Here is a 10,885-nt window from a genome sequence, read left to right as displayed (position 1 = left end):
GGCCTGGCTGCTGTGATCGCTGCTGCTATTCGGTCCGACGGCAGACCGGCCGTGCCGCCATCTCACCGACGGAACCGCATTCTACCGAAAGCTTCCGAATACCCGACTCGCCGGAGCATACCTTTCGTTGATCACTGAACCATTCTCGGAGCACAGGTAAGCGGTTTTTTTTTTTAAGGATGGATCGGGCGTACCGTCCGAACCAAAAGTTGGGCAAAGAGAAATTACAGTCAATTTAATCCTCGAGTCATAGCGGTAAGTATTCGTACCTGTTCGTACCGCCTGTTTCTTATCGATTTTTTTTTTTTAATATTTAGAGAACTTTTTGAACATACTTCAGGAAGGGTTTTTGCTATTTCTGACCGCATACCAACGTTTACAAAAACCCGAGAGTAATTATTGATATATATTGCATATTATCATGGCTATGAACAAATTGGCTGAAAAAAATTTAAAGTCGAATTGTTGAAATTCAAGATGATGCATCCAATATGGCGAAAGTTTTTGTTTATAATTAATAAATTTCAAAAATTCATGTCAATTATTTTAAATTGCAATTAGACTGCAAATTCGTCGTAAGCGACCCAAGAGATCCCTGTGCTGAAATATTCGAGTTCTATACATTTTTAAAACTTTTGTCCTTCGTATTCGATCCTCTATACGATTTCAGATTCGTAATCAGCAGTCCCAAAAATACTAGAGGAACTATATTTTTATATAAGTGGACTTGGAACAATAATGTGTAACTCAAAGGGTTAAGCAATTAGGGTTGAAATAATACATTATGTAACAAGGGAATAATCGACTTTTATTCCTGTGTTACACATGGGACTTCATTTCCGACTCAACTCTGACCACATTACTGACTTCAAAAGGAAAGAGGAAATTTAACGAAACGTGTACAAGAAGCGCATGGATGTAGGTCGGCGGAAGTTAGGGCAAGGGAGCGGGTTCAGGGTTACGGGGACGACGCCCCCACCTTAAAAATAAAATAAATTTAAAAAAATTCATGGTGGAATATTCAAATAATTATGTGATTGCGAAAATCACAGATTGCGTTGAATTGCACCAGTGTTGTGGTTATAAATTTGACTTATATCATATCTAATTTACCTGTTAATTAATTAAGAGTGTTATACGAATATACAATTGTAACATTTCACTGTGAATTTTCAAGTGATACACGAAGATACGACTTTAGTAGGTAAAATAGGATATGGAATCAGATTTACTTTATTCATGTTAGTTGATTTAAGTTTTCAGTGAAATTATGTAAACAAATAATACAATTTTTTTTACGAGCTAGCTAACAAGAATGTCAAAGAAAATAACATAATTTGAGCCATAATCAAGCATTATATACTGGGTCAAGTTTGAAATAATGAAAAACACTAAACTAATGTACAAACTTAATGTTGGTTTTGAAATAAAAAACATGGGCAGAAATATTATTTTTACAAAAAAGTGATCTGTGTCCTGGCTTGGTTCACTTGCCAAACGTTGAGTTCTTCATATTCCTCGATGCACTCATTCACTTGATCAGGTTTGAATCCTTTGTTTGTGCACCGGTCAAAAATGTCCGAAACTTTTACAGTCTTGTCAGTTCCCGCTAAATCCCTGATCAGGGCATATATCCTGTCAACTGGATTCTGGGGTCTGATTGTGCGCACCTCAAGGTGGTTTATGGAGTCTTTCGACATTTCAATCAAACGAATTGCTTCCGAAATATCGTCTTTTTCGACAGTGTCAGACAGTCGAAGGCGAGCCAAAGCAGTCGATATACGCAATACACCCAACAAGTTCCGGGCAGACGTAAATGTCATATCACGACTATTCCGGGCCTCTTTACGCATCTCCACATATGAATCTGTAAAACATGATTCCATTCCATTTCGTCTTTTGGGACTAATTTATAGTAGTAAAAAAAAATTTGAAAAGCTCATCATTTCCTGATAATCAAATTCAAGACTTAACGACCAACTTGAGTAAAAAGTGAATGCATAACGTAACGATTCGAATATTTTTTGAAACGTTTAGTTTCCTTAAAGACTGTCTTCTCCAAGCTTTAGTATTTTGCTAACAGGAACAAACCTCGCAGAATATTTGGAAGGTATTGACAATGGCTATTTTATAAAATATAAATATATTATATACTTTAAACGCAAAACCACTGAGGTGGATACTAACTTCGATGTTATAAAATAAGAATTATACTCACTGACTATAAAATCTGTGAGATCCTCAGTTATAACTGGTTGCGTTTTTTTACAAAGAGCGATGTACTTTCTCATTGTTTTCATATCGAAGGCTGCTGATTTAGTCGGTGGTTGCACAGAATGTTGATGTACGTAGGTAATGTGTTTTGCCAGTCTATAAATGATTGCAAAAAAATAATATATTTGAAATTTCAACACCTCTAGAGTGGAATAACAGTACCTTATATTGAAATTAAAACTGACTGCTGCCAGTGAAAACAGTAACAATATGCTACAGTTCGTGAGTAAATGGCACAGCGCTTAAGATAAAATATGTTTGATTGCTTTTATAATTACAAAGTGTGCAACACTTAGGTTATTTAACCAAAATACCGGAGACAATTTACCTACCGTAGATCGTTATCTCGGTCTGCTCGATCTTGAATCAACCAAAGTAAATCAAATCGAGACAACAAGGCAGCGGGCAATTGAATATTTTGCTCGATAGTCCTTTTTGGATTGTATCTGCCATAGGCGGGATTGGCAGCAGCTAATATCGACACCCGCGCATTCAGGGATGTCATTATCCCTGCCTTAGCTATTGAAATTGTCTGCTGTTCCATAACTTCGTGAATAGCAGTTCGATCTGCATCTGCCATTTTATCGAATTCATCGATACAGCATACGCCTTGATCAGCCAGAACTAAGGCTCCACCTTCAAGCGTCATTTCACCCGTCAATGGATCTTTCAGAATAGCTGCGGTTAGACCAACACCTGATGATCCCCGTCCTGTTGTGTACTGAGATCGTGATGCCAACCGATTTATATATGACAACAGCTGTGACTTTGCTACTCCAGGATCTCCCATTAAACAAATATTGATGTTACCTGTGTATGTTACATCGATTATGATCGCTGCCCAGCTATCGGTAAGGAAAAGCCATCTATATGGGACCATGATTGTTAAAAGTGCGAATCGAAGTGGCAAAATCATTCACAGCTTTGTGGAAAAAATTTGAATCTTCGACATTCTCTAACTCATTCACAAGATCAAATAAGTGTATACATATAAGTGTGCTAAACTCGGTGAGTCGAAATAAAGCGACAGAATAGCTAGCCACTTCGATAGCCAACTGTGAACCTGTAAACTATAATTGGGTTCATAAAATTGCAGTTTTTCTCTAGCACGGAGCCTATAGTTTTGGATTATGGTAATATCCATTGATAATAAATTCTGAAAGAATGTAAATTCGAAAAATTGGTGATTTCGAAAAATTAACGACGGAGCCAGGAATCGAACCTGGCGTCTAGAGATGCTTGACCGGAGTCTTACTCCACTAGACCACCTAGCCGCCCTGACTCTGTTGTCGTTAATTTCTCTCATCACCAGTGAGTTCGAATTTGTTTTCCTGTGTTTCTTTCAACAATATTCTTCTCGTAGAAAAATGATTTGCACATCTGCATATCATTCATTAGACGGCATTGCTTGTCTTACGTGGCTTCTCATCGAAAGCAAGGATTCAAAAGGGTAAACACAACATCTACACATTATAGTCCTCCTTATACACAGTGCTTGAAGAGAAGAAACTTCTTATTCACGATAATAAATTCTCTTTCAACAACCATTACCATTTAGTAAACGTTACATTGAATACAAGTAGAGCCTTGTTTCTTTTCGAATTTTATTTAATCAACTGACTCGTTTTTACTTGGAAATACGCGTTTCGGTAAATTTCGGGTTTTTTATACAGAGGATAATTTTATTGAACTGATTGGTTAAGGTTACTGTGGCGATGAGAATTGATAAAAAAAAATTTCATACCTCTGATTTTCATATCATTGGATTTATTATCAACACCACCAACAAGAAGTAACAACAAAGCTTTCTTGATGTCCTCATGCCCGTAAATTTCTGGCGCCAAAGAACACGCCAGTTTATCATAAAATCCATCGTCAGTTAACAGTTCTAATTCTTCGGGTGTTAATTCGTTAGAGGCGTCATTCTCGGCATCTATTTGATTGATGCCAATAACTTTCTGAAATTGAACAGTGGCTAGTGAAATTTAACTATCTCCAAATTCTTTGACATGAAATGTCGTCTGTGAGGAATAAGGTTGTTTTTTATTCGTAACCAATTATAGTATTCTTATGAATATAAGTTGATTTTTGTTTATCAAACTTGGCTATAGAGATCGAAACATTTTCCGAACTCAACCGATAAGGGTAATTCTACCTATACATCGAGTACAATTTTTTTGTTCCAGTATAAGAATAAGGTATAGAGTAATTGTCACGAATAATTACAGAGTTTCGTACAAAATGAAAGAATATTCTTACGTGTGCCTCTAAGAAAGTTTCGCTCAGTAGTCCAGACATCATTTGCCTGAATCCTGATCTCAGTAAAGGTAAAAATATTCCAGTAATAGTGACATGATCTCCAGGCTGACATTGCCTTGTCATTTCACCGCGGCAGAAGATCGTCAACGATCTTGGAATATGACCAACGGGTACTTGATCACTCTGCAATATAATATGCAAGTAAGATTCTATCTTTTATTCAGAGATTATCTGACTACACTGTTGACTACTTGAGCTTACATGTTCTTGAATCTTGATCTCCTGAAACTTAATGAACTTGGAACCTCTTGTCTGTAAAGATAACCTTCCTCCAGATTTATTGACCCGGCAATCGTCGCTTCCACAGAATTGCAAGGGCATGAAGCTTAGTGAAAGTACCTGCACATTGAGTAGCGAAGTAATAATAACTGTACTTTTTAGAAAGTCATTAATTGTAAGTCCAGTTATCTATTCGATATTATATGTACCAGAACATTTCGAGCAACGTCCCCATTGGGAGCTACAGCAGAAAAAGCGAGTCGTGGCTGTTCGCAGTACTTACTAAATGTGCGCAAAATTCACAACGAACCCTATGTTCGGATTAGTTGCTAATCGCGACAGATGCCGATAAATAAAATCGAATAGCTCCCTATGGGACTTTTGTGCAAAATGAACCGGCATGATTTTTCCCTACCGGTTGGTATGTTTCTGCCCCGCATTGATCACAAGTATAAGTGGCAACGACCATCATCGGTTTAACCTCTGTGGATCGGGTAACGATACCCCTTACTGTGACTAATTTGCCAATGTGCTCAGCTTTTATATCTCTAACCGGTAAAGCTTTAGATGCTCCGAAATCTCTGAAGTAAACTTCGCTGAAAAGAGATGGATATGTACAGATAGGATGTTCTATTTTAATCCATGGAAACGTAATAAATGTACAGGAAATTTATGGAAAAGTGAAAGTTACTTGATTTTCAGGGAGGCATTACGTAGACTCAATTCAACTTCTCTGGGTTGATCCTACAGGGTTTTCAGCGTTTGTCTTAAAATAAGTGTGTTTTGTATCGAATATGATGTTAATCCTGATAACCTGTATCATTACCAGCAGCATCAAACATTCTTTGTGATTGATGTTACACGTAATTTCGAGTAGCTTTGGATTACTTATATCTTCATGTATGAGAATGATTGGGTACACAATATTGTCTCTAGGGTACGAATGTCAAAAAAGGTATTTGCCAAAACCGACATAGAATATCAACACTAAACTTGACATTACGCTCTCAAAGGTTTTAATACCTTTGATGATAAATTTCTCTTCCATCATCCGTATCAAACTTTCTAGCCAACTGCCCGGTTTTATAACTATCTCTGAAGCTACTTCCGTACTGAGAAAGTTCACCACCTAGTGGCCGTTTATCGTACTAGTATACTGATGTTTACGATGAATATATTCTCTACTTATTTTAAAGTATGTGGTGTTTGTTTTACCTAGTAAAAAAATTATTGCAACTGATCCAACTAGTTACGCCAAACACGCTCCGGTTAAATCAACAAAGTATAGCATTAATCGATGTAAATTTTTTGTTGGCTAGATTCATGTACTTATTTTATTTGAAGTACTTAATTGCTTTTGTCAACAAACATGCGACTTGGAGGAACAATACGTGAACTTCAAATGAAATGATATTTAGTTGACTCAATTTCGGTAAAACATTAAAAGGTTCACTCGAATCAATACTTCATTCGATCGCGACAAGAAAGAATTTTGTCGAATCAAGGAATTCGCTTGACTAAATTATTTTGACAAACTAACTAAATCAAAATTGTTGAATTGAAGTCATTGTATTTGGAGCAAATAAGTGATACTCGATTGGTAGTGCGTAGTACGTACTTCTACTCAAGAACAAAATAAATTTCAACTAAGAAGCAGGCTACTAAGAAAATACTAAAGAAATTTACGTATTAAATAAACCTATCGAAATAGGATACAACTGTGAATACACAGAAAACAAACAGAATTATTTCACGAACTATGATTCTTGAGACACCAACGAATATAATGACCGTTTCCCTACTTAATTAGTGAAAAATTATAGATATTACAGTTGTTAGATCAATGCATTACTCACAATCGTCGCATGAGCTCTGGCGGATAATTGTTTCTTGGGTCCCTCTGATCTCCAGGATGTCTGTTGCGTTGCTCCATCAACAAACGATGCTCAATATAAACATCCAATGAATCTTTAGGTGGTACGACTCTTTCTTTAAAGTCGGGTAACATTTCCTGGACTATCTAAAGTAATGAGATTGAAATTTGTAACATTGAAAAACATCATTTTGTAACTTAGGAATTAAACTGAAGGGTTTGTATTTGAAAAATGTGATTATGTTTTGCATCATATCGTTTTACTAAATTTCGAACAATTTTATACTGTTTAATAAAGATTTTTCTGAAAAATCTATTGTTGGATATTAATATTACGAATTTTCATCCCATCTGACACAGAATGACACAAATTGTTTCTATATAAACAAAGTGCGGACTTCCAAGGTGAAATTGGGTATTGGTTTTCTGAAGGCTCTGTTCAATTTTATAAGTAGCCTTCACTTTGACTTGACATATAGCAGCTACAAGCTTTGAAAATTACTAACAGTTTTCTGTCAAAAATAAGAGAAATGCTTTCAATGATTACTCATCTCTCATTGTACCTCTGATACTAATGCAGTATAACGACGAGTATTATATTGTATAGCTTCAGCCAATTCGTCATCAAATTCAGCGACGTCGTCAAGTTCAATGATAAATGCAACTTGCTCTCTATGAGCAATATTGGTGAGTTGAGTGCGATATTTAAACGTCTTATCGCCTGATTTATCATCCATTTTCGCATACTCGGCAAAGAACTGCTTGAGCTGTTCTGTAACAAAGATCAGGTACTTGGTGTGAGTCACTCAGTATTGGTGAAAATTACTTAATGTCAAAATAGAGATAATAGATTATTGCCGCATTCAGTCCATGACACAATTTCAGTTTATACTACCTGAAGTAAGCATTTCAAAATATTCAGACCCTTGTGCATCACCTTAACAAATATCAATTCTAATTCCGTTATACAGTTAAGGTTGGGAGTTAATATGAGTGGCTGAATCTAACAACTTTGATTAAAACCATTCGAGTTATGTCGATGACGACGCAAGCTTATTTCTAAGCCATACATTTTTTTAAAGTCAGAATTTTTTCCTATAAGCACGGTTGCAGTTATTGTGCACAAGTTACACCGAGATCACACAGCAGAGGTTCCGATGAGTTTGGTTTTCGATACCCCACCGCCAGAGGTTTTTTAAATCATCGTGATCTATTGGTATTGAAAACTACAAGATACACACGAGGTACCTATACAGTGGTTAAGTTATTTGCAATTTCTTTTGTGAATGTAATTTTTCCAAGTTTTTTTATTTGTTTGTGATTTTATTCATAGTTTATGGCAGCTACCAAAGATAGTCAAAAAAATTCTGTGACTTTTCTCAAACTTTGCCTGACCAAATTATAATTTTTCCCTGACTAAAATCTAAACTATTAGGGTCAATTCGAGTATCTAATAAATAAAGCTCCCAATCAATCAGTATTCAAAAATATGTTTCTGATTTATTTAATGGTCATGGAACCGAGCACATGAGAAAAATTAGTTCTTAGAATTTAGGTTCTTCGTGAGGGAAGCTTTATTCTTTTTCTTTCCATGCCACACAAAATTCTCCAACTAATTAAAAAATTCTCTGACATTCCAGTTTTCCCTGACCAGTGGCCACTCAGTAGTTAATCTCTCAGAGAAATAGTTTGATTTTCGCTCAAAGCTTTGTCTTCAATCATTCACAGACTAAAGACAAAAAATTCCAAGTCAACAAAATCGATCTTCGGTAACAACAATTAACTCTAGGAATCTATGACACTAGTTAATCTAGTGTAACAGCATTTATCTGGAAAGACAAATTAGTAATTTTTTATTGGAATTTTCTTATATCTGTTAAAAATTGTATTTTAGCCCTATGTGAGTTGCAAAAAAATTAATACATTTTATTATGAATTTGTTGGATAAAAATTCATCAAAATCAGCAAATCTTCTCTCTTTGTAGGTGTTCTTAAAAGGGACGAACTGGAATTCCTACAAACTTCATCGACAATCGTTGAAACATCTAAGATTCTGAAAGAAGACTTTGTGGGGACTTCCTAGTTTAATTGCTTGGATTCATTCCACATAAAATTTCTTCTTGAGATTTTTTAGTCAACACAATAAAATACAAGAACCAGAACGACTGAGAAATTGCTTCAGTATCATTACCCTGTTAGTGATAAACTATTAGTGAATATTATACAATTTGTTGGAACTTCCAAAATGAACCAACTTGCAAAACTCGGTGAACAATCCAACTATAAACCAACCATTATAGTATCAATTATGCTACCAGTGTGTGTCACCGTCAGAGACTTGATATATGTATTAAACAAGTCAGCTGGGAAAGGAGAGATCCGGCGGTCATTCTACTGTGCAACAAGCAACAACAAACAAGCTAACTGAGTAATTAAAATCAATATGCAATTGACTTTACGAAGACATCAGATCCCTGAACAGATTCAACTGTCAAGAATAACAACGAGGAGAGATTGTTCCCATACGACAACCCTGTAAGCCTTCTTAGGGAATTTTGACTGTTTTTTAAATTTGAACTTTTATCTCAGTTTCCTTGTTGCACGGCTCAACACAATGCCGTTGACTGACTCTCTTCGCTAATCGATTTTAACCAATAGTCAGAACTGCGAGTGCTTCAAATGCAGCTTGGAAAATAACAACACTACGTTTGAGGTTATCGAATTATCAATTGATCAATAAACTACAGGGTTAAATTACTAATTGGTTTAAGCAGCTCACCTTTGTCTTTTGTGTAGTCTCTATTTACTTTCGTAGGCATTTTTACTCTTGACTTGGTTTACCACCGACAATAATCAACCGCCAAAATTAAAGTGATGAAACAACCGGACTTCGACTAAACACAGCAGCACGTTGGGAACAACTGACGCCGGCGAAGTTTTCCCGCCATTTTTGCCGCGCAATCGCAAAAAGTAGGTGCATGTGAAAGTGCGCTAGAGGCCCCACTGTCGCTGGCAGAGTTTGGGCGCGGGTTTTGATTAGAGGTAACTTTATGCTGACTAAAGGCATGTGAACGGTATGTGTGTAACATACTTAAGATCGAATAACCGTGTTAGAAGAAAGTATTAGCCATTCTACTGAACGTTCAACTTTGTTGGCATATTGCAAATCATAAACGTCCTCAATTTACTTTTTTAACAATAACAGTCATATTACTTGCGTGCTGTACCAGCTCTATAGTTTCTTCAATCATTTCACGTGTTATTGTATCTTTTACAATTGACATCTCATCTCATTGTAGTAAATGCCGTTTCTGGAACACGGAAGCAAGAAATGCATTCACGTGATAAATTTTGGTACAAAAAAATAAACTAGGCACAGGGTAAGTGATTACAACGCTTTTTGTGGACCTCTAGTTGATACAAAAATTATACACGAGATTTGAGCAAAAGTAAAGTTTTATTTAAAAAACTATTTGTCGATTTATGATGTTAGTTATAATAAATATAATGAAATTATAATTGTGTTTGTGTATATATGTATATCGCTGGATAAAACAAACCATTGTTTATTGTAACCGCTTTATTAATCGGGATACATGCCCGCGAATAGTAGCTACAGACTGTTCAATGTTAGCCCCCATTTTTGAAGTGCTCAGTTGTGAATACATTAGTTGTTCAATTCTTAATGCAACAAAAAGAAAACAATTACTTTCCGATAAAATTTCTCTATATAATAAATGATCCTAGTATGGGTGCAACGGGATGGTAATATCTAAAGGTATTGATACTTCTGTGTAGGTTTTGAGACTGTTTTAGATCTTAACTTATTCAGTAGTCACGGATTTTTGTGCATAACAGGATCATTGGAGTAATAATTATTATCCGTAAACTGTCCTAATTGATTAATATCCTAATTCTGCCTCTTAAGATTCACGAGGAATAATTCAGAAAAAATGGAAATAAGTTATATTCCTAATTACACTAGACAATAGTTCTTAAGTTCAAAATACACATTTTAGACATCATATTTATAAAATCATTATCGACCCGTATTATATTGCATCGCACATTCAATTCCGATATCCCGGGTGCAGGACGTATCATAAAATTACTACTTTACGTATTTTATTACCTTAAGGGGATCCATCCATTTTAGTGTAGACAATTTAAAAGCGCCATTAAATCATACGAAATGCATAC

General features: G+C 35.6%; 1 protein-coding gene across 2 annotated transcripts; it reads right to left on the bottom strand.

Annotated features, from left to right (window-relative positions):
- Nucleotides 1–787: 787 nt before the first annotated feature.
- On the bottom strand, nucleotides 788–9,788 carry LOC124176742 (DNA replication licensing factor Mcm7). 2 transcript variants are annotated; one of them, XM_046558378.1, is made up of 10 exons: nucleotides 9,465–9,788; nucleotides 7,249–7,457; nucleotides 6,669–6,832; nucleotides 5,228–5,408; nucleotides 4,795–4,932; nucleotides 4,534–4,716; nucleotides 4,019–4,232; nucleotides 2,607–3,084; nucleotides 2,219–2,370; nucleotides 788–1,867 (listed from the first exon to the last, which is right to left on the bottom strand). In XM_046558378.1, the coding sequence occupies exons 1-10, from the start codon at nucleotides 9,502–9,504 to the stop codon at nucleotides 1,455–1,457; spliced, it is 2,172 nt and encodes a 723-aa protein (XP_046414334.1). In that variant the 5' UTR covers nucleotides 9,505–9,788; the 3' UTR covers nucleotides 788–1,454. The 2 variants fall into 2 exon arrangements, with proteins under 2 accessions (XP_046414334.1, XP_046414335.1); XM_046558379.1 differs by lacking the exon at nucleotides 9,465–9,788 and adding an exon at nucleotides 8,978–8,998.
- Between the last annotated feature and the right edge of the window lie 1,097 nt (nucleotides 9,789–10,885).

Source organism: Neodiprion fabricii, chromosome 2, assembly GCF_021155785.1.
Source record: "Neodiprion fabricii isolate iyNeoFabr1 chromosome 2, iyNeoFabr1.1, whole genome shotgun sequence".
NCBI classification, from domain to species: Eukaryota; Metazoa; Arthropoda; class Insecta; order Hymenoptera; family Diprionidae; genus Neodiprion; species Neodiprion fabricii.
Note: the sequence above shows the minus strand (reverse complement) of the source record. Positions and strands in the feature narration are given on the sequence as shown.

Bases quoted from the DNA above. Each gene is read 5' to 3' on its own strand.
- LOC124176742 (XM_046558378.1), bottom strand. From the start codon at position 9,504: ATGCCTACGAAAGTAAATAGAGACTACACAAAAGACAAAG. The intron at 7,458-9,464 runs GTGAGCTGCTTA...TCTTTGTTACAG, and splicing joins AGACTACACAAAAGACAAAG to AACAGCTCAAGCAGTTCTTT. The intron at 1,868-2,218 runs GTGAGTATAATT...CATGTTTTACAG, and splicing joins TCTCACAGATTTTATAGTCA to ATTCATATGTGGAGATGCGT.